This window comes from Akanthomyces muscarius, chromosome 3 (genome assembly GCF_028009165.1).
Source record: "Akanthomyces muscarius strain Ve6 chromosome 3, whole genome shotgun sequence".
In the NCBI taxonomy this organism is placed as follows: domain Eukaryota; kingdom Fungi; phylum Ascomycota; class Sordariomycetes; order Hypocreales; family Cordycipitaceae; genus Akanthomyces; species Akanthomyces muscarius.
In genome coordinates, this window is record NC_079243.1 from 2725315 (window position 1) to 2747347 (window position 22033).

At 52.8% G+C, this 22033-nt stretch overlaps 9 protein-coding genes across 10 annotated transcripts; 2 read left to right on the plus strand and 7 right to left on the minus strand.

Annotated features, from left to right (window-relative positions):
- Positions 1-20: 20 nt before the first annotated feature.
- On the plus strand, positions 21-3806 carry LMH87_002247 (uncharacterized protein; the record flags this gene model as incomplete). Of its 2 annotated transcripts, none has more annotated exons than XM_056193669.1 (4): positions 21-2748; positions 2802-2820; positions 2881-3649; positions 3702-3806. In XM_056193669.1, the coding sequence occupies 4 exons, from the start codon at positions 21-23 to the stop codon at positions 3804-3806; spliced, it is 3621 nt and encodes a 1206-aa protein (XP_056050681.1). The 2 variants fall into 2 exon arrangements, with proteins under 2 accessions (XP_056050681.1, XP_056050682.1); XM_056193670.1 differs by having other exon boundaries at positions 2884-3649.
- Positions 3807-4256: 450 nt separating this feature from the next.
- Positions 4257-5554, minus strand: LMH87_002248 (uncharacterized protein; the record flags this gene model as incomplete). Its single annotated transcript, XM_056193671.1, has 5 exons — positions 4257-4283; positions 4338-4369; positions 4466-4580; positions 4641-5273; positions 5327-5554. The coding sequence occupies 5 exons, from the start codon at positions 5552-5554 to the stop codon at positions 4257-4259; spliced, it is 1035 nt and encodes a 344-aa protein (XP_056050683.1).
- Positions 5555-5976: 422 nt separating this feature from the next.
- LMH87_002249 (uncharacterized protein) lies at positions 5977-7899 on the minus strand (the record flags this gene model as incomplete). Its single annotated transcript, XM_056193672.1, has 6 exons — positions 5977-6001; positions 6078-6090; positions 6144-6851; positions 6906-7365; positions 7493-7743; positions 7869-7899. 6 exons carry the CDS (start codon positions 7897-7899, stop codon positions 5977-5979), a joined length of 1488 nt encoding a protein of 495 aa, XP_056050684.1.
- Positions 7900-10010: 2111 nt separating this feature from the next.
- On the minus strand, positions 10011-13414 carry LMH87_002250 (uncharacterized protein; the record flags this gene model as incomplete). Its single annotated transcript, XM_056193673.1, has 2 exons — positions 10011-12932; positions 12989-13414. 2 exons carry the CDS (start codon positions 13412-13414, stop codon positions 10011-10013), a joined length of 3348 nt encoding a protein of 1115 aa, XP_056050685.1.
- Positions 13415-14342: 928 nt separating this feature from the next.
- On the plus strand, positions 14343-15581 carry LMH87_002251 (uncharacterized protein; the record flags this gene model as incomplete). Its single annotated transcript, XM_056193674.1, has 3 exons — positions 14343-14493; positions 14557-15202; positions 15254-15581. The coding sequence occupies 3 exons, from the start codon at positions 14343-14345 to the stop codon at positions 15579-15581; spliced, it is 1125 nt and encodes a 374-aa protein (XP_056050686.1).
- A 202-nt stretch (positions 15582-15783) lies between these two features.
- On the minus strand, positions 15784-17264 carry LMH87_002252 (uncharacterized protein; the record flags this gene model as incomplete). The annotated part of the gene is made up of 2 exons (XM_056193675.1): positions 15784-17062; positions 17128-17264. The coding sequence occupies 2 exons, from the start codon at positions 17262-17264 to the stop codon at positions 15784-15786; spliced, it is 1416 nt and encodes a 471-aa protein (XP_056050687.1).
- A 404-nt stretch (positions 17265-17668) lies between these two features.
- Positions 17669-18043, minus strand: LMH87_002253 (uncharacterized protein; the record flags this gene model as incomplete). The annotated part of the gene is made up of 3 exons (XM_056193677.1): positions 17669-17713; positions 17780-17942; positions 17997-18043. The coding sequence occupies 3 exons, from the start codon at positions 18041-18043 to the stop codon at positions 17669-17671; spliced, it is 255 nt and encodes an 84-aa protein (XP_056050688.1).
- Positions 18044-18683: 640 nt separating this feature from the next.
- On the minus strand, positions 18684-20019 carry LMH87_002254 (uncharacterized protein; the record flags this gene model as incomplete). Its single annotated transcript, XM_056193678.1, has 3 exons — positions 18684-18693; positions 18813-19912; positions 20008-20019. 3 exons carry the CDS (start codon positions 20017-20019, stop codon positions 18684-18686), a joined length of 1122 nt encoding a protein of 373 aa, XP_056050689.1.
- Positions 20020-20093: 74 nt separating this feature from the next.
- On the minus strand, positions 20094-21030 carry LMH87_002255 (uncharacterized protein; the record flags this gene model as incomplete). Its single annotated transcript, XM_056193679.1, has 5 exons — positions 20094-20102; positions 20345-20471; positions 20756-20827; positions 20877-20936; positions 21026-21030. 5 exons carry the CDS (start codon positions 21028-21030, stop codon positions 20094-20096), a joined length of 273 nt encoding a protein of 90 aa, XP_056050690.1.
- Positions 21031-22033: the final 1003 nt, after the last annotated feature.

The following is a 22033-nucleotide window of genomic DNA, read 5'->3' on the forward strand; positions in this document are numbered from 1 at the left end:
ATTCTGACACACATATAGCTATGGCGGACTATCCTTACGATTCACGACCACCTCCGCGGCCTCGAGGCTACCCGGATAACAATTCACAGCGCGATGCAGCCTTTTCAAATATATTCGGGGCCGCGCCTCCACCGGGCAGATCGCAAACCATGACCTCATCTACAATGCCTCCGACGATGGATCAAGGAAGAGGGCCGGTGAATACTTCCCGCCCCCCCCCTCAGCAGCGACCGCCGCAAGGGTACTATGGGGATTATGAGCATCCGATCCCTGCCGGCAGCCGCATCTCGGAAGGTAACATGCCCGCCGGCTATTACCAAGGGCAACGGTCTACTTCTGGCGGCCAGTATCCCCCAAATCAATACATGCCCCAGGGGCGGCGCCAGCACCCAAACTCGGGCGGTCCTATACCACCAAGGATGGAATCTAGAGGAGGCGTTCCGCCCCAAGCGGCTGGCGCCAGGCATCCCGGGCATAGGATGTATCAGATACCACCCGGAGCGGCCATGAATACCGACCCCTATCGATCGCAATCCCTCGCCTCAACCGCCCGACCTCAGATGTATCCACAGTCACAGCATGCATATCAACAGTCACCGGCGAACCAGTCTCGCCAGGCCCCCTATTCGCAGCAGTATTCTGCAAGAACCACTGCGCAGGGGCGCGTTGTACCCGAGAGACACGAGGATCGATCCATGTCAATGACCGGCCCATATCGTATGCAAGATAGGGACGCCCATCAAACGATGAGTGGCCGCGTCATTCCCAACCGACGAACGCCATCGGATTTACAGACCGCAAACGGATATGTGCCGCACGGTGGCGCATATACAAACTCGCCCATTGTTCAAGGTAGAACCACGAGCATGGTTTCTTCAACAAGCACCTACGAACATTCTCGAACTATGTCTATGGCATCTAGTATTGCGCCGACGATTACACCTTCAGAGTCGGATAGTGCGACGCTTGTGCAACGACCGTCTCGAAGTAAATCTGTCGAGAGCGAGCGCCCCCAAACGGCAACAAAAATACGCCCCCCTCTTGTTTATCCGGCATTACTGTCTCGAGTGGCTGAGTGCTTTAGAACAAAGATCTACGTCGGAGACCGCACGAAGAACGAACTCACGTATAAAAATGCTTTCAGTGGCTCCGAGGCTGTCGATGTTCTTTCGTATATCATCAGGACAACCGATAGAAATCTTGCACTACTCCTTGGCCGTGCGTTGGATGCGCAGAAATTCTTCCACGATGTTACCTACGAGCATCGCCTGCGAGACTCGCAGTCCGAGATGTATCAGTTCAGAGAGACCCTGATGGATGAGCCCGAAGAGAAATCGTTCGTCAATGGCGTTTTTGTCTTGCTTTCCGAATGTTACTCGCCGACTTGCACGCGAGAGCAGCTCTGCTATTCGATCGCATGTCCTCGCAGACTGGAGCAAGTGTCACGACTGAATTTAAAGATCAATCCTGGACTCCGGAAGGATGACGCAACAAACCTGCACGATGATGAAGCAGATCAAACGGATGAGCAAAAACTCTGGATCAACTCGGTACCGAAAGAGGTCGCGGATGCTGTCAGTGAGCGAGAGAAGAAAAGACAGGAAGTTATCTCCGAGATCTGCTATACGGAAAGAGACTTTGTCAAAGACCTGGAGTATTTGCGCGACTTCTGGATTCTTCCTCTTCGGTCAAAACAATCCCCCATCCCCCCTCAGCGTCGTGAGAAGGTCGTCAAAACAATATTCAGCAACATTATTGACCACCCTAGTATTCATACTGTTAGCTCGAGATTTGCTTCATCTCTTACTACTCGTCAAGGGAAGGATCCGATTGTTCATAGCATCGGCGATATCTTCTTGGAATTTGTACCTCAGTTTGAACCTTTCATCTGGTACGGGTCCAAGCAGCTTGAGGGTAAATTTGGATACGAGAACGAACGCTCAGTGAACCCCCACTTTGCTAGTTTCGTTGATGAAATTGAAAGAAAGAGAGAATCTCGCAAGCTCGAACTCAATGGATATTTGACGAAGCCCACCACTCGATTGGCTCGGTACCCTCTGCTGCTTGAAAACGTTCTCAAGTACACGGAGGATGACGATCCCGACAAGCAAGACATACCCAAAGTGCTCACCATGATCAGAGATCTCCTAGGCCGCGTAAACGCAGAATCCGGCAAGGCAGAGAATCGCTTCAATCTGAGGCGCTTGCACGAATCGCTGCGCTTCAAACCTAACGAAAGGGTTGATCTTCGATTGACCGAGGAAGGACGCGAGCTGGTGTTCAAGAGCCAATTCAAAAAGTCGCCAACAGATCCGGCCGAGATCACCGCTTATCTTTTCGATCATGCCGTGTTGCTAGTTCGCATCAAGCAAAAGGGAAAGACAGAAGAAACCGTGGCATATAGGCGGCCGATACCTCTGGAGCTGCTTGCAATTCGAGAAATGGACGAGGTCATTCCTTTGCAGGGCTCTATAAAACGATCATCCTCGAGCCTTATTCCGTCTATCCGAACGACTACCTCCGATGCCAAGAAGGGCGAAGGCTGGCCTATCACGTTTCGCCATTTAGGAAAAGCAGGCTATGAGCAGACTCTTTATGCCTCCAATCAAGCGGGACGAAAGAAATGGCTCGAGTTTATCGACAATGCTCAGCAGCGTCTTCGCGCTCGCGCTGACTTTTTCAACACCGCCTCAATCTCGAGCAACTTCTTTGGAGGCACTAACCAGGTGAACTGTGTCACGCCCTTTGGTAAGAGAATCTTGGTCTATGATGGTGGTACCCTTTTCACTAACTTGCTACAGACGGTGGTAGGAAATTACTGTACGGCACTGACAATGGCATATATGTTTCGGATCGCAAGCTGAAAGAGCAAATACCAAGAAGAGTCCTCGAAACGCCCAGCGTCACGCAGATCGACATACTGGAGGAATATCAGCTACTCCTTGTCTTGTCAAATAAGACGCTACAGTCCTACGCCCTGTCAGCACTAAACCCCGACGAGCCAGCCTTGGCCAAAAGACCGAAGAAGATACAGAACCACTGCAGCTTCTTCAAGACTGGTATCTGCTTAGGCAGGCATCTTGTTTGCTGCGTCAAGTCCACCGCGTTATCGACCACCATCAAGGTTTTTGAACCCAACGATGCGATGACGAAGGCGAAGAAACAAAAGGGACTTGGCAAGTTTATCAGCAGTGGCCATGATGAACTTCGGCCCTTCAAAGAGTTTTACATCCCCACAGAATCTACGTCTGTTCACTTTCTCAAGTCGGTTCTCTGCGTGGCATGCGCAAGAGGATTTGAGGTTGTGTCCTTGCAAACACTCGAGACGCAATCGCTTCTTGATCAAGCTGATACTTCGCTCGATTTTGTTGCTCGGAGGGAAGGAGTGCGGCCGATTCACATAGAGCGACTGAATGGCGAGTTCTTACTGAATTACTCGGAATTCTCATTCTTTGTTAACCGCAATGGTTGGAGAGCCCGCCCGGAGTGGCGAATTGATTGGGAAGGAGCGCCTCAGAGTTTTGCGTTGAGCTATCCGTTCATTCTCGCTTTTGAACCCAACTTCATAGAATTGCGCAACATTGAAAATGGCACCGTCCACATCGTTCCGCACAAGAGTATCAGAATGTTGCACAGCAGCACCCATGAGGTATTTGGACGCCCCACTTCCTAACAATAGTCGAAGCTGACCGTTCTTTCAGATTTTATATGCATACGAGGATGAAAAGGGCGAAGATGTCGTGGAGGCAATTGACTTTTGGAAGAACAATAGACGCTCCGACGTTCCCGGCTCATCTTCACCTTGAGTACGTGGGGCCTCTGTTTATCGTCTTCGGCAAACGAGCTGCAACACGACTCATCGGTCAAGTGATTATTTTGGAAGCGAAATTGAGCGAAGTATTATTTTGCACTTTTGATCATCGTAGGTGCTATGCATCCTTGGCGGCGGGTGATTTTCTTCTGGATGTCATTTTTAAAAAAATGCTGGCGGTGGAGCGCATATGAAGTGTATAGAAGGTCTTGAATGCAAGGGATGTAACTTTGTGATACTAAAAACAAGTTGCTCCGTCTAAGCTTTCTCACATAGGATTCGTGCTCGGGCTGTGATGAACTCAACAAGACGAAGACGTGAGAGGCTGAGCCATCGAGTTCATCAACGAAGTTGTATTTAATGAGAGCCCACCAACCATCCCATCAAGTTACGCGTAAGCGACTGAGTTATTTTGGAAATGCTCGCTCCTCGGTTGCGGCTTGAGTCAATGCCCACAAGCATCAACAATTTGCTGATTAGATATATTCAGGACAGCCCATCTTTGTTCGCGATGACGTCTACGAACATGGAGTGAATCTAAGTTGTCTTGTAGAACCTCTACCAAGGTAGGGGAGTGACACTGGTAGTCAGTCTTTGACGACCCTGCAGCCTTTTCAAGGCTGCAAGACGAAACGACTTGATGATTTGATATACCTGTGCAGAGAATATGCAAGTCAAGAAATTGGTTGAAGACAGCACCAAAACTTGGTCGTGAAGGCCTCAGGCCGCGCACCGAAGGAAATATCGACCGAAGCGTAGTTTCTGTACTCTTGTTGCCTGAAATTGGGTTGCTGAAATCTGAAGTTGACTCATTATACTTGTTGCTGACCTCCTCGGTGGTAGAATTGACCAACAATATCAGAGGATTCGTACTTGTAGAGCTGGAGAGCCTCTGCAACCGCGCTCTTAAGAGTGCTAATGATTTATGTGCTGCCGTCTTTTCTCGTCTAGCAAATAAGGACGTTAAAAGAGTAGAGAAATGAGTCACGACGATAATTTCTGGTGAGCACATGGCTGAAGAGCTCTCGTTCTGAGCGTCATACGACGGCGCCCTTGATTCATTCTGATACTTGATGCGATCGTGTCCGAAGGGATATGACAGGTCTTCATCCTCGCTATCTTGGATTTCAGCGGCGGTTATATATTGATCCGGCTTGTGGCTGCTTGTATTCTGTTCTTCGAGAGCGATGGAGGGAGACGCAACTGTGACGCAGGGCTGCAGAAGCTCAGATATCGTAGGCCAGATACCATCTATATCGAACACAACCGATAGCATAACGCGATCCAAGCTGCTGCGGCATTTCTCTTCAATTTGTTCATGTTGAAGTCCGGATTTCAATAGCTCGGATTTTGCAATTTCCATGATCAATTTGGATACCGATGCCAGAGGCTTCGGTGTGATGACCAAGGCGCGGCTGGCTGAGCTGTCCAAGATCGCCCTAATTGTGCCTTGCAGTCCCATCTAACTGCCTCAGCGTCCAGCACACGAGACGAGAGCTAGAAGAAAGAACGTACCAGCAAGCCAAAGCCGTCCGCATTGTCGGCGCTGATGCCTACGACAGAGCCTCTTTGTAGGCCGCCGAGTAGGACGGCGCCGTCCAGCTCTGTACATCCATATTGCAATGGCTGAAATCCGGCAAGGCGATCTTGCAGGCTGGCTTCTTTGCTGGCGAGCGTTGACGCGCAAACAGGACCAGGTTGGAGATAAAAGTCTTTCATAATATCGGGCAGAGGATCATCCATTTTCGTTGAGGTAAATGTAGACAGATCGTTGGCCAGTTACCGGTCCTTTACGACTCGAGATCCAGAGGGGCCCCACCAAGATCAGGTGGCAAGATACAACAAAACTGTCACGCAAACGCGCGAAGAGAGATTTGGGCTACGCATGCTGAACCTCCAGCTTTAGAATCGTTTTTTTTTTAATTCAATCATTAGAGCTACTTCTGCATCTGCAGATAGGAATATCGATGATCCATCGCCGCAGGACGATAACGATCGCCAACTAAACACAGCCTCGCTACATTGCTGGCGGCATAAACGTTTTGGCCCCTTAACCATTTCCGCTAATAAGAAAAATCGGTGGTTTCGAAGTCAAATTGGTCCATTCTTCTGGTACAACTCGGCCGCTATCACGCAGGCAAGCCGCACGAGTAGCGCAGCTGCTTTCACCGCGACCAGAAGGCGATATGCCTTTGAAAGTCAGTGCAACTTGGACTATTGTGCCTGTGGCGAATAGCCATCGCTTTGGCCTCACTGCTTCTCTCACCGGAAATTCAGCCCTGGTTCGCTGACGCGTTATTGGCACCGTCTACATTTCTGGGCTTCCTGCCACCCTTCAAGCTCTTCATTCTTCCGAGAAGGCTGTTTGGTTTCGCGGAGGTCTCCTCTGCCGGGCTGGTAGCATCTGTTGTGGCTCGCCTCTCAAGAGCTGCGCCAGAGCCACGTCTAGGAACAGGTGGCGGGCTGGCCGGCGAAAGAGTGCCATCTCGACGCTTGACCGTTATACTGTCTTCGCCCTTGCCGAATTCGGAGAAGTAGCCTTGACTGGGCTCGGAGCCGTCGATGGGCCTGGAGGGCATTGCTTCAGGAGAATACTGTCCGGCACCGGAATATTCACGAGGACCCTTGTTCATGTGCCGAATACGGTGCGCCAGAGACTTCTTTCGCTGTATCCCCACTGTCGTTGCCTCTTGAGCCTCCTCAGCTTGACGTCGAGCGATAGCAGCCCGAGCGGCTGGGGTCCCTTCCAAAAAGGTTGAAGTGCCGAGGCCATGGCTTTCGTCACCGTGAATTATATCGCCCCGCGATACGGGATTGAAAATTGCGGCATTCTTGGCTCGGGCACCCGCTGCGAAGTCTCTGAATGCCTCGGCAGTCTCCCCCATGAAGGTTGAATGATCTGCTTGTTGGTTTAGGGGACCTGAGCCACCAAGAGAGTTATTGAGCGAGTCTTTCGGAAATGCTTGCATCGGGGCGCGGCGGCTGCTCTGCCGGTTGCGGTGGGGGTTCAGTGCATCAAAGGGGCCGTCATGATGGAACACTTGTGAGCTGGTTAGCAACAACTATTTGGCTGGACAGCCTCGAAAGTACTTACGCCCGGTTCCGTATATGCTTGTCGCATCGAGCTGGTCAATGATATCAATCCGACGGCTCGGTCTACCCGATCGGCCCTTGTCCTTTCCATCACGACCCTCGCGCCGCAGCCTGTCCTTTTCGCGTCGCTTCTCTTCAATCATCTTCCGCTCTTCGTCTGTAATGTGTTTGATGTCGAAGTCCATTATCGAAGATTCGGAGTTGCGTCGCGGTCGGCGTTGAGGCTTTCTTTGAGGAGATCTCGATGATCCAGGCTGTGAGCCTTGCGCGTGCCTCCTTGCTTTGAGGGCCTCCTCTTGGGACTTTGTTGGTCTGTGCTTCTGCATATTGGGTACAGGCTGAGCACCTGGCTTCTCGCCGGGACGGGGAGGTGGTACGCGTCGCTCCATAGGCCGCTTCGCGTTTGGTAGAGATGATGGCTGAAAATTTACAGGCTTGCTATCGTCTAGAGTCAAAGAATTCTGCACAATGTCACCTGTCAGTGGCGTTCACCAGATGAGAGCGGCACGATTTTGGAAAGAGGGACTCATGCAGGCTGGGTTGGAAGCAGCGTCAGGTGGAACAGTGGCGGCCAGCTGCTGTACGTACAAATATATCTTCCGCTGACAAGCTCTGCGAGTCGGAATGCGTCGATGTTACGCCAGGCGAGCGCACAGCAGGAGGTTGGTCAAGAAAGGGATTGCGCGAAAGCGGTCGGGGAGGAGCAGGGTCGCCAAACGGAGAAGTCGACAGACCTGCTGCACCAGTTTCCGCGTTCGATGGAGACGCAGCTCGGTTTCGGAAGGGATTATTGGAGAGGAGATTCGCCGACAGATGCGTTCCCTTGGCCCCTTGTTGCCCTGTACGAGGGAGTTAGATGGATTCCAGGACGAGACAAGCCCGCCGCGAAACATTCGTCGTCAGGGCTTTGACGGCGGGGTCCAAGCGGCGAGCCTTGGGATCGTCTCGGGTCGTGAACTCTTACCTGGAGGCTCAGAGGCGCCGGCGGCTGACATTGTGATCTTATCGTTGTAATAGACTGTTGGCTAATGGCTGTGAGGGACCTCGCAGGAGAACCAGGGTATCGCAAGCCCCCGATGTTGCGTGTATGGGGGGTGTTTGCTGAAGGGACTGGCTCGCACCCATCTAGTGGGTGTGGGGTGACAGCGGCTTAAACCTCCAGCACCAAAAAGGGGCTGCCGGCGTCGGCACACTGCCACAGTGTTGTGCTAGGCCTACGAATGGCGATTCTGTTACGCGCAGCGTGGTTGCTGCGTTTTACTAGCGCTGCGTGTGTGTGATTTTCCGTTCCAGAGAGGGAGCACCAATGTTCTTGGCATGACACATATTGGTGATTTATTGGGCTTGAGCTCGAAGTTCTTTCCAGAGGCGTCTGCTTGTTCAAGCCTAGTAAGTTAGACGCCAGGAGCGCCAGATCGCAGGGCTACCAAGTGTGCTTGCTTGACAGCTGGGAGCAGATAGTTTCGGCCTACATGCGCTACCAAAAGGTTGCCGCGACTTTAAGAGGCTGCAGCGCACATCAGTAGTGACGGGTTAGATGCGTGATGATATCAACCTTGTCCGTCAGTATTGTAGTATTCGCGCTTGTTTGATCAATTTCAATTGTAGATGTTGATTTCATTGAGAGTGGTTAAGCAAGAGCTTGGCAAAATGGGGCAGACAGAAAAAAAAAAAGCCACCTACTTAACTGCAGCGTAGTGACAGGCAAAAAAAAAAAAAAAAGAAAAGAAAAAGGCCGGAAAGATTATTGGGCACCCGCACCGATTTAAAAAGAAGCCCATAGTAGAGCCCGAGTGCGGAAGAATTTACTTTACCGTTGAATGTGTTGCCTATCTGCGAAAGTGTGCTCCTCGGGTTGATTTTTATTTGGTGTGACGATGGAAGACGCATTTAAAAAAAAAAGAAAAAAAAAGAAGAGCAAGCACACCACCTTGGCGTCCGTGAATAAAGATAGCTAGCACTTTTTTCCCCGAGAAAAAATCAATGCAATTTCTATTCAAAATAAAACATCAAACAAAGCCGGTTTGGCATTATGTATCATCCCAGCGGCTACATATACCTACCACGCAGTGAACGATGCAAATGTTATTTTTCTGTGTAAAATGCGATGCATCCCCCCTTCATATCTCCTTTTTAACAGTATAGCACATGGAGACAAAATCTCTCTTCTTTTGTTAATTTATCCTGCTTTAATCGTACTATTCAGCTATAATATTAGGTATGAATCATCCTCGGCGTTAGTAACCAACCGACCCTCAGTTTACTCAGGCGAAGAGTTATCACGGACAACCGAGGCTAGGCAGCAGCTGCCGCCATTATTATGATGATGTCGTGAATCACACCCTCTGATCTTAGGCTCTCATCCGTACTCACCCTCTTGTACTTCTAATATCTCCTTAGATACCATGGCGTACACTCTTAGCGACATATAGCGCCGGGACCGAAGTACCACCTTCGGACGGAAGACCAACACGTCCAGCGCTTCGTTCCAGCAGAAACTCTTAGGATATCATTCGGCTGTGTGCCGGTTAATCCCATGGGAAAGAAGATCGTGTATATACCCAGAGTTGCGATCGTAAACAAATGCAATTACCCAAAGGCCGCAGGAAAAGAGACCGGAATGGAATTTTCTCTGTTACTATTGAAGAATGCTACAAGAGCGACACACGCCAGGTCGATATGATGTGTAAGGATGACACACTCACTGTTGGTCTCAATGGGTTTAGCGGAGGGCTTTGTCAACTGTGAACCGTCCTCCGTCTGTGTCTACCGTTGTAGGGAACACGCAGTCTTTCGAACTGCTGTTCTGGTTCGCGGCGAAAGGCGATTCCAAGGCCAAGCCAGATGACAGCACAAGAGAGGCTTGGGAAGAAGGCCTTGAGATAGAATGGGCCGAGGCGAGAGAGGCTGCAGCACGCATAAGCGCAGAGGCTGACGGGCGGGTGATAGAAAAGGTTCTGGCAGATATGCGTAACACGGGCTACGACGTATCGCAAACGCGGTCACACGATGAAGCTATTAGCTTGATGCAACTTTATAAGCTGCTTTGTAGTGGATAAAAAAATTGGTCTAGATTTCACAATGCCATCTCCCTGATCATCCCTCATCAAGTGTCAAACTCCACCACGCCTGCGCTTTCATGTGCCGCAGACTTCGCACCAGATCTTGCCTCCGTATCAATGTCCACTAGTTCTCCAACTTCCTTTGCCGCAGCGCCAGCAGATGCATCAGCGCCGTCCAGCAAGTCCCGGTCGGAGCTTCTCACGGAGCGGCGCTCAATGTCGGCACTTCGGCCAGAGGTCAGCTCAGCCCGCAGGGCCATATCGTCATCATCATCATCATCGTCGTCAGCGCGTTGACCGGGAACAGCGTTCTTTTCCAGCTCTCTCTGCGCCTCTTCCATCCGCCGTCGCACTTCGGTAGCGACTCGCATGCCGTCGGTCACTATATTGTCTAGAACGCCGCGAAGACCCCGTCCAGCGCCAGGTGGACCGCCCTGTGGTGGCATTTGGTGCCGTGCACCAAAGCCCAAGCTGGAAAATGTTGTGAGAGACCCAGGCGAAGCGAGAGCGTCGGGAACTCCTTCCACGATGTGGAACGACAGGGGAAATGAGGACTCGAAAAACTGCTCCAAAAGCTCATCTGCTAATACCACCATCCGGAACGTCGGCAGAGTAATGTGAAGTGGGTGAGCAGGATCTAGCGCTGCATTGGCGGCTTCAGCCTTTGCCTTGCTGACGCTACGGCTTGAGGTGACCTCGCCTTTTGCGGCGGTGTCGGTGCTGGAAGTAAGACCCGGTAGGTTGCCTCCTCTGTGTGCAGTTGACTCGGAGCCGTCTCTGTCATCGTCATCATCATCATCGCCGATAGCAAATGCGTCTGCACCCTTCAGGTCATGGCCATCGTCAATGGTGATAAGGTCTTCCTTTTCGTGGTTGTTCGTCGAACGGTCTGGATCCGCATATTCAAAGCAGCGACGAATGAAGGCGCTGACACTCCCAAGGAATCTTTCGTTTGTAGACGCACCAGCGACCTGGCCGTCGAGGGTTTCAGTGCTGCCATCGGCGTTGGCGAGGAGTGATGGGCTCAAAGACCCCTCCAAGCCACGCCGTGACAGAAACAGGAGCGCCTCCGAGATGCGCAGAATGCCCTCTCGGTCGACCTTGCCATCTCCGTCGTCGTCGTAAAGCTCAAAAAAGTACGTGATGGTTCCCATAATGTCCTTCTTACCCTTGATGCCCGCCAGACCGGACACAACGTTTTGCAGAGTGAGTGCCTGGTTGCCGTCGATATCCCATTTTTTGAAGAGGCGCTCTAAGAACTCGTGCTGCGCCGGCTCGGGTCCGAACCCCCAAGGGGAGTTGCTGCGGGAGACACCCCAGCCGCCGTTGACCTTGCCGTGTCGCTCCGTCTCCGCCCCGTTGCTTCTCTTGGATTGGCCGGGCGAGTCTGAGACCGCCCATCGGGACATGCTGGCGAGAAACTCGCGGAATGCGTCGTAGTCCATCAAGCTGGTGCTTGGTCCCAGCCCCACGCGGCCTTTTTCAACCTGATCCGGGGCACCAGCGGCGAAGATCTCGGATGCGCGCATCCTGCTGGCTTTGGCGCGGCGCTGCGCCTCCTCTTGCATCATGCAATCTCGCTGCTGGCGCTCGTACAGCACATTATAGAACCTATCGTAAAGAGAGCCTAGCTCGTCGTTGGCGAGGAGCTTGCTGTCTGGGCCCAGGTTTCGGATGGCGGTTCTCTTGGCAAAGTTTTCGATATTGTTGAGGACTGCGTCCTTTTTCTGCAGCCGCAGCTCTGTGATGCTGCTGTGGGTAATACCCGAAAACTCCTTGAAGGCAACAACCATGAGTTCCTGGAACCGCGTCACGGCGCGGAGCTTGGGATTTTCGGATTTGGGGTGGGCAGATTGGTCTAGCCGTGCAAAGTACGTCTTCAGGACTGATATAAAGGCGCCGTCATCTGCAGCATCGAGAAGCTCCTCTCCGTTGATGCGAAGTATGGCCAGACCAACCTGAAACAACACCTTCGGGCCCTCGACGAAGAAGACGTCCAAGACGCGGAAGGCGAAGACGAGCGGCATGGAGTTGATATATAAAGAAAGAAACCACGGCAGGGACACCACCGAAAGCTGAACGTCACTCTTGACTAGGTGCTCCCACAGTACAGGCATCGTGCGCTCGACGAGAGACTCGAAGACTTTCTGGTCCAGGAGAGTGCCATACATGGTGGTGGAGTAGTATCCGGGCACGAGCCTGTCGCACAGTGCAGAGAGCAGGAAGAAGGCCTGGGATTCGGACATGTATATGAGGAGAGCGGCCACGACAATGTTCATCGCTTGGCAGTAGCCGACATCCGTGTTGACCCAGCTGTAAGCAGTCAACACGCGGCGGAGGCGCCCTATACCGTCTTCACTTTGGAAGCCAGGGTACTCTGGCAAGCTTCGGTTGAGGTCCTTCTCGATCTCATCGATGGCGAGCGACTCCTGACCCTCAAACTTGGCCAATGTGTCTGCGTATAGGGCCGGGGACTCTAAGCGCAGGTACAACGAACCAGAGGTCAGCTCCCACATCTCGCCTCGTAACCGGTTCGGCAAGCCAACCCGGATAAGCTTGTGAAAGGTGGGCTGCCGGATGAGCGTGGCGTCTCGGCCGTTGTCACGAAGGTACTCTGCCCAAAGTCGCATCTTGGCTCGGTCTCTCAGCTTCTTCGCGTCGCCAGGGTAGCGGAACGTCATGCCAAGTCCTGCGTCGGGAGGTGCGCTGTCTTTCTTCTCCTCGGGTCGCAAGAGGTATTCCGAGTAGCATTCAGCGACGACCCGGCGCAGCTTACCGACATTACCCACGCCGGCTCGCAGGCCCTTCTTCAGGCCGTCGCAGAACCGCTCGCAAGCCTGTCTAGAACCCGCAAGGTGTATGGTTATGCGTTGTTCTTTGATGTCTCTATTGTCTTTCGTGCTGGAGTCCTTGTCTTTTTGGCTCTCCGCGAGGAGTCCGTTCCAAGTCGTGATGGCAAGGGCAAACTACACACGCGCTGTTAGCTCAGGCCTCGCGAGCTCGGGCTCTCTGCTCCGCGTACCTGAAAGTTTTGGCTGTTCAGCCTTTCTACACGCCTGATGGCGCACAGAGGGAATGTGAACCCATTCCCGCTGGGCCCCCCGCCGTGCGTCTGGCCGGTGAAGGCGGACGAGGTGCTCGTGCTCGCCGACTGCAGGAAGCTCGTAGGCGTCGTCGAGAAGCAGATGAAGGCCTCGGACAGATGCAGCTTGCCCGCATAGTGCCAGCCTCTATCGTGGTCCTTCTCGCCTCCAGTAGCATTCGATGGTGGGATAGTGAGCTCGGCAGTGATCTCGTAGAGGGGGCTCTGAGACGCTGGGAGCCGGAACTGGCTCTGGAACAGCGACGCCTTGGAGGGATTCCGGTCGGAGCTGGAGAGGTTTAATCCCTGTGTGGGGTCAATGAGCTGCTGTGCCTTCTGCACTATGCTGGTAAAGTTGGAAAACATGATTTCTGCTTTTCTGTCAGACGCGCATGGCGACGGAGCGTAGCCCCTCGTCGCCCCAGTCCTCGCAGCTGGGTGAGCACACAAGTCGTGTGTGCAGCGGCGGAGCGCGGCTGATAGAAACGAGACCAGGCGTCTGTGGGACGTCAGATGGACTTGATAACCGTTCCGGCGTAGTGTTCTCGGATGTCGTATGAGCTACGTCGGTGCTGTGCCAGCTTTGAGAGTGGATTGATTCTTCGATTGCTTGTGTGGTTCTCTCGGCACATATGTCATTGCCTTCCTGATCTCGAGTCGGTGGAGCTCCCTTCATGTACCAGCTGGTGGTGGGATGTGATGGGTCAAACGACACAGGTTCCCAGGGGGCTCTCAGGCTCACAGCGCCACGGCTGCCCTTCGAGCTGTCAAGCCACACTTTGCCAGTTTGCCCCGCCTCTTGCACCTCCGCACCACCTAGCTGCCACTCCACCCCAGGTACCTCGCCGTGCCACAAGACCTGCTCGGAAGTACCTGCTGTCGTGGGAGTACTTTGTCTTTCGTGCCCACCACTGCCCCACCTTATGCACTGGTGCGGGTGGATGTTGAGCATCATCTGTGATGTCGCGGTTGGAAGGATAGTACGGCTGGAGACTCTGCACCGTGTTCCCTCGTGTATACACCTCGCTCTAATCAGCACTTGGTCGTAACTGAGAGAGCCGCCTACGCAGAAACCATCCGAGAGCTGCTCAATCGGAGCGAGAACGCACTATCAGCTCGCCATTTACCAGCCTAGTTGCGGCCATGGATCACACCAGATTGCAACATTGATCAATCGCCTGGCCGCGCTAGAAATAGCGTTTCGTACTCACACAAGATCGGCCGCAGGCTGCGAATGGAGACTGTTGGCTGTTCACTACAGCACAGACGATAAGCCACACACTGGGCCGGCGCCATGGCGTCTTCTTCTGTTGCCCAGCCTGCCAGCTATGGCATCACGGATGCGGAGCCCAACATGTCTCATAGCAATAGCATGGTGCAGCCATTGCCGCCAGTGCGCGATTTCAAACTGTCTAACTTCAAACTCGTCAGAACTCTCGGCACAGGTTCGTGTGCCCTTCCTCTGCCTTGCGCTCCGCTCCCTTCCACACCCTGCTGACAATCTCCAGGCACCTTTGCGCGAGTCTGCCTTGTTCGGCCGGCCGATGCAACCGTGGCGCTCGACCGGCAAGATGACCCCGAGGTGTACGCGCTGAAAATCCTCCGAAAGACAGAAGTTATCAAGCTGAAGCAGATCGACCATGTGCGTCACGAGCGTGCAGTCCTTGCTGACGTCGCCGGCCACCCTTTCATCACGAACCTAATCGCCTCGTTTGCCGATACCGACTCCCTTTATATGCTTCTCGACTATGTGCCTGGTGGTGAGCTCTTCAGTTACCTCAGAAAATTTCGTCGCTTCGACGAACCGGTCGCCCGATTTTACGCCGCGGAGATCGTTCTAGTGCTCGAATACCTCCACGAGCAGCAGGGCGGCGTGGCTTACAGGGATCTCAAGCCTGAGAATTTACTTCTCGATAGGGACGGCCATATAAAGCTTGTTGATTTCGGGTTCGCCAAAAGGCTCGGGCATCATGATGACCGACCTGTAGAAACGTATACGCTCTGCGGAACACCGGAGTACTTGGCACCGGAGGTGATACATAACAAGGGACACACCACAGCCGTGGACTGGTGGGCGCTCGGCATTCTACTGTACGAGTTTCTCACGGGCTATCCTCCATTTTGGCACCAGAATCCGCTAGAGATCTACAAACAGTGAGCAAGGCTTGATTATTGCAAAAGAGGCGTTCCTAATCCACGTTGCAGGATCGTAGAGAAACCTATCACCTTCCCAGCAGACGCGCCGATTTCCCATCAGGCCAGGGACATTATCTGCTCTTTCTGCACGGTCGATCGCTCGCGAAGACTGGGAAACATTAGCGGTGGAGCAGGCCGGGTCAAGTCGCACCCATTCTTCCAGGATCTCAACTGGGATGATATATTGCATCGACGGACTTCAGGACCCATCATACCGCCCGTCCGATACCCTGGCGACGCTCAGTGTTTTGACATATATCCGGAGGACGATGGAAAGCGGGACGCCTATACGTTAGAAATGGCTCAGCAGTATGACCAGTACTTCAGAGACTTCTAGGTCTTGAATCTACCAACACGGCGGTCTTCTTCATGCTACGTTGTGAGCGATTGACGAAGGACGGCGATCTAGCTGTGACAGAAGAAGCATACATGGCTTCGGGGCAAAGTATGGACGCTATGACAAGCGCGGCCACTGCAGAGAGAGTTATTACATTCACGGAACGGCTCAGTAAATATGGTATAATACAGTGTTAATGCTCCTAGACCGAGCGATATACCCAGTATCCGCCAATCGAAGCAATCAAAAACGTGGCCAAGATGGACGCTCCCTCTTTGGTGCTCCAAAGGAACATGCTCCAGCCCACGAGAAGCTCGCGCCGTCTCGCTGCCACGCGACGCTCCCATGCCTCGGGGTCCAGCTCTGTCGGCAGCCGCACTCGGGGGTCCGTAGAGGTGGCTAGTGACGCTACAGTTGGCAGTAGGGCCGATGGACTGAGTAAGGGAGCTTCGATGCGAAGAAAAACCGGTCGGTGGTCGCTTGTGCGCATCAGCGGAAGAGCATCATACGCATGAACCTTCATGCTGCCGCTGCCTTGCTTGGAAAACGCCCAGCTGGGTAAGTCTAGATACAGAACACGGTCTGTCCAGCCAGGATAGCGGTGCGGAGCAAATTTCCATGGAACAGGGCCTATATCATCATCGTCTTTACCGCCAGTCTCCAACACGTCGTATTTGTAGGTTGGCGGAAAGTGTACCGGGGCCTCGGTCAGCCCATGCAAAGTCCTGCCTGCTGCTTTCTCCCGTGTGAGCTGGTCTAGCTCGAAGAACTTCGGGTAATAATTATCCGATTCGGCATCTAGGCTGGGAAAGGCGGCGTCGGGAGGTGGAGAGCTAGTCGATATACGATAGTTGAGGTCTCCACCGACAAAGAGATGCGCCGTGGGCTTGAACAGTGATAGTTCGTGCAGTTGTTTTTGCAGCGCATTCGTATCTGGACGATTTTCGCCCTGTAGCAGTCCTACGCCCTCTGCTTCCGCGCCGACGTCAGGGCTTCCGCCGCGTATCATCTCGAGCAGCGGCAGCGGGTCCCCGAATGTCATGCATCGCATGATAGAAGCCCAGTTAGCATTGCGGCGAGGTAAGTTCCATTCCATGGCGGCCAGATGGGTTGCAACAAACGTCATTTCCGCAGAGCCACTCTCTCCTGCATCGTAAACGGTTCTGAGACCGACAGCACCCTTGTTCCCCATGTCCGCTGCGCCAAACCCAACTTCTGCCTCTTTGATGTCCCTGATGCGACTCGAGTCCTTGGCAAACAATAGTATCGCCGTGTAGCCCACGTTTTTTGACTTCAAAAGCTCGTAGTGTGTTTGCTGCGCTGCTCGTTCGGAATCGGATGATGCCGGGTCGGCCATGCCGTGCTTTAGAGCATGCTGGGAAGCAGCTTGGTTGACGGCAGTGCTGAAACGCTCGATGTACGGTCGAAGGAAGTAGTCACCGATGAATGCGTAGCTCAGGGGCGCAACTTCTTGGAGGGACCTTCGCGGCAGTTAGTTCAGAGTTTGTCGCGAACGATGTAGCGTTGCACGCCTCAGCATACATACAAGACAACAAGGTCCGGCAGGTCTGTGGCATTCCGTCCAAAAGCCCCCTCTAGATGATTGGCAAAAACTGTAGTATTTATCAATGCTTTCGCGCAGTTGAAGGTCAAAAATAGCAGATCGACAGTCGACGGTGCCATTTTGCCTTGCTCAGCGTTTGCACTTCGGGTCTGTGGATGCTGCTGGTCCTCGCACCAGACCTCCGTATCGCGACTGGAAGTTCTGCGTGGGTGGGCTGTGCACGGGAATGCTAGCGCAGCCTGCAGCGCTGTCCGTGCTCGCAGTTGGGCACCAGGCCGCTTTTACGCATCTGGGTAGCAACTCGCCTGTGTGCTTGCGGCCAGTTGACGACCTATGGCATCCTCGATGCCTTGCAAAACGACAAACCCAGTATTAAGTATACTAGGACGTCTGATATAGGCAGCGTGATAAGGTTCTAGCCGCAGAACAGCACTTGGCAGTGTCGGGAAGGACGCCGGCACATCATGAGGCACGATGCTCTAGCGGAGCTGAATGTCCGCGTACACAGGCGCTTAGAAGACGTTTACGTTACACAGACAGTCACGGATAAATATTTAGCGGTCGGATACTGTATGAAAGAATCAATCTGTTAACTATCATTGCGCACTCTTTTGATGGGTCACAGGCTCCCTACTACAGTGAGCGTCTTGAGGTGCACACTTTCCGGTAGCTTTTCGCGCGAGACTTCGATAAAGCCACCGACTTTGGAGCCTCGAAACAGTTTTCCCGTCGTTCCTCGGCAGGAGGTGACCGTGGAGAATTTCGTCCAATCGTCGAATGATGCGCTTGTCTGAAGTCTGGTTCAGCGTGAGTGACGCGCGGTTGCTCGCCGTCCCTCATTGATCTGCCGCCGACATAATTGACCACTCTGCGACGTAACGTTTTCACTCCTTGGCATCGCGAGACCGCTTTGCCTCGTAGCAAATCAGCTGGGCAACCAGGAAACCGAATCCCCATCGAAAGATTAAATAAAAACAGGAACAGCAACATAATGAATAAGGAAAACTGAATTCTGAACGCATCCTCCGCATCGACGAGCTGAATTTCGTAGGACCACAGTAGTGGTGTAGTCTACCATGAGAGGAAGCCAGTAAGCTTAGAGTTCTCAACGGTGTGACAGATGGTCCAGTAGGTTCGGGAATGCCTGCAGACATCCCCGGACATGCCTTTCCGATGAAACACTGACGGGGAAGTACAAGCAGACTTTAGGCGAGCCTGACTTGCCAAGGTTTCCCACGTGCAATGCCATCCGAGCCATGGCTGAAGTCGTGAATGTATGATGCGTCGAAGAACAAGATAGTGTGATGCGTTGTTTAGAAATAGACTGGGGGCCGCTGTGTGCGAAGAGACGGCATTTTCAACAACTGCCATCGCGTGGCAGCCACTGTTTAGCTGCACTCTGCTGGCCAGTATCATTGCAACGGTATCCCCGGGTGTACTCTCAAGAATGTACCAGAAGCTGAACCATTGTCAAGATCAGTGGTGTCGGTAGCTGCCAGAGGCGTATCCTGCTCCTTTTGAAGCAGAGCGAAGCCTGTTTATCGTCCACTGAGTCAGCCGCACTTGTCAGCAAATGTCTGTCCGGTGCAACGTTCGAATGCGAAGTCCACATGATCATAGATATAGGATCCGTCAAGAAATGAGGTTAGGCTTGATTAGGGACTCACATCCTATCGCTTCCACCGATGGCGCGGTTGGTATCGGGGGTGTCAACGCCAGCGCCAGAGCCACGCTCAAGCATCTTGCGGCGAGAGCTGGGAATAGCGCCAGGTTTGGCAGCGCCAGATGGAGTAGCCGCAGTGGCGTTGGCTCGCGAGGCGCGTGCCTTCTCATCATCGTCGGCAGCCTGACCAACGGCCTGGGCAATAGCCTGGGCATTCTTCTGGTACTTATAAACGGTCCAATCGAAGACATAGTCGTACTGGAAGCCCTCTCTGACGAAGAGGTCCCGGAAGATCTTGCGTAAGTAGCTGTAGTCCGGCTTATCATCGAAGCGAAGAGAACGAGTGTAGTTCAGGTAGATGGCAAATTCATTGGGGAAGCCTCGGCAAAGGACTTCGGTAGGCGTCGTCATCTTCTTCTCCATGATGCGGTCATACTTCTGCTTCTTGGTAGCAGCCTTCAGTCCCTGCCAGGGCAGAGAGCCGCGGCAGAAATAGAGCATGACGTAGCCGAGGGATTCCATGTCATCTCTACGAGACTGCTCCACGCCGAGATGGGTGTTGATGGAGGCGTAGCGAGCGGTACCGGTGAGGTTCTTGTTCTCGCGATAGGGGATATGAAAGTGAGTCTTCGGGTCGCGGTACTTCTTGGCGAGACCAAAATCAATGACGTTGACCTGGTTTCCGCGCTTTCCGATGCCCATCAGGAAGTTGTCAGGCTTGATATCCCTATGAATGAAGCTCTTGGCATGAATATATTCAATGCGGGATATGAGCTGATCGGCAAGGAGGAGAACCGTCTTCAGCGAGAATTTACGGTTGCAAAAGTTGAACAGGTCCTCCAGACTGGGCCCAAGGAGGTCAAGAACCATGGCATTGTAGTCACATTCGGTTCCGAACCATCGGACAAATGGAATACCAACGCCACCGGCAAGTGACTTGTACACACGCGCCTCGTATTCAAGCTGGGGGTGCTTCGCCTTCACAGACTCCAGTTTGATGGCGATTTCCTCTCCAGAGATAATGTTGGTGCCCAAATAAATGTCGCCGAACGAACCAGAGCCGATCTTTCGACCGATTCGGTATTTGTTGCCGACGCGGAGATCCTGCTCAGCATCATTAGTACAAGTCTTTCATCAGACAACAGTCCGAGTGGCTGCCCAAAGGCTATCCATCTAAAAAGTGTTGTGGTTCATCATACCATGGTCGTCATTTTGAAGAATAAAAATCTCGAATCGTTCTGCAGCTAGAATGCCAGGTGGTGGTTCGATGGTAAGGGAAAGGTCGTTAGGATACCTAGGGCAAACAAGCAATCAACGTCAGTAAAATAGAAGAACCCGGAATGCAACGGAGTTGATGGGAACGCCACAGGTGTGATGGTAAATCGTCCTAATATCGGCAAAAACGATCCCACGGAACGCCGTAGTCCATGAGCACAGCCAGGATGAGGCTGGTATACCAGGCTGGTATACCATCCAGCACAGCAGACGACAAATCAAGAAAACGGTGGCATTGATGCAACCACTCGTAGTACTTACAAGCTGCTGCACGAAATGCAAAGATGAATGGCGGAGGTCAGTGTTGGATGGCGAGACTCGGGCGGTGACGGTTTTCGGCCCGATGGTGGCGGTAGCGAGAAATCCACGCAAAATCAGGTGACGGTTCCTGGGCACAAGGGTTCTCTAACCCGGGCCAAACAATCTCTAATGGAGAAATGGTGGCCTCGATGAGCAGAAGCAAAGCGGGCGATGGAGAGGCTGGCGTGGGGGATGGATGGGAGACGATAGGTGGAAGTATGCTAGGGAGGAGAAGAGGGAGAAGCGCCTTATTTAGTAACAGGAGGAATTTCGGGGGGGGTTGCTGGGCTCGTGTCAGCCAGCGAAGGGAAACGGGGCGGTGTTAGCGCTCTGTGGCCTGTGCAGCTGGTCTTTGTGTTCAATCAAAGGTACCTTTTTTTTGGCTGTGCAGTTGCAGCAGTTTGCCTTGTACCAGAGTCTGCGAGACGGCTGAAATAGCCGGCACTCCAGCACTGTTCAGTATCTATCTACCTTTGCAGATGTATTTAGGTACCTATCCGGTAAATTTAGGCCTAGGTGAGCCTGCGTGCACCAGCCCAAGGTGCCAAGTTGCCTCCCTGGGAGCAATGTCTTTTACTCAAAGCAAGGCAACGGTTCTCGCCCGATGCAAAGGGCAGGCATAGGAGGTGGCGGTCAAATTACCGCATTTTCGGTTTTTGCATGAAGGGATAAAAACAGCTCAATAAGAATCATACACGCAGCGTCGGAAAACCAAGTGGCACTGAAAGCGGTCCCAACTTGGGCTCCACGCCCTTCCCTGGTAATACATGATAATTGGCAACGCATTGGGCGCGCCATTCTTGGACCGCACCATGGCGGCGAGTCACGCGGGCGTCAGGTTTGCCTCAGCCAACGCACACAAGGCTTATGCAAAAGGTGCAGAGTCTTTATGGCTATTCTTTGATTTAAGGCATCGAATCAGCGTTGACCGCATTTGAACCGTAAGGCTGAAAAAGGTAGAGCACACGCGCCTGATCTGCCATTCACATCCTCGAAAGGCGCGCCCAGCAAATCGCCACAAGCTTCCAGGTCCAACACAAAGACCCTGCGCCTTGGTTAACTTCCTATTGTCATTTTACTTTCCCTCATACCCTTTAATCGATACATTGTCCAAAAATCTCGTATACTTATCAGCAACAGACAAGTGTGTTAAAAAGTGTGCGGCGGGCGTCCTCTTGAAGCTGGGGTAGGAATCGCCCAGCATGGATAGCATGCTCCCAGTAGAAGTTTGATGAAGCACCATAGTATTCATATGCGTACAAATACACAACAGCTAAGCCATGTACACATTGAGGCAATGAACATCCGGACCAAAGCCTATGAGGAGACGGCATGTCGCATGAAAACATCAACCGGTTTTTACCAGGCTTTCCCCACATAAGTTCATATATTGTGTTCTTATTCTTCATCGATTTTGGTCATGGCGATCTGCAGACGACTGGGGTAAGTTGCGACCCGGCTGTTGGGTGGTGTTTGCGGGACGGCTGGGATGTTCTGCCGGGCCCTGCAGCACAGCTTCCAGCGTATCTTCTATTGCTTGGTTTGTCTTCTCTATCCATTTCTTTGCTGATAAGCTCCCCATAAACTTTGAAAGCGGAAAGGATAAAGAGGGTGACGTTGTTGGTCGCTGCGGAAGGGGTGGCGGACGAC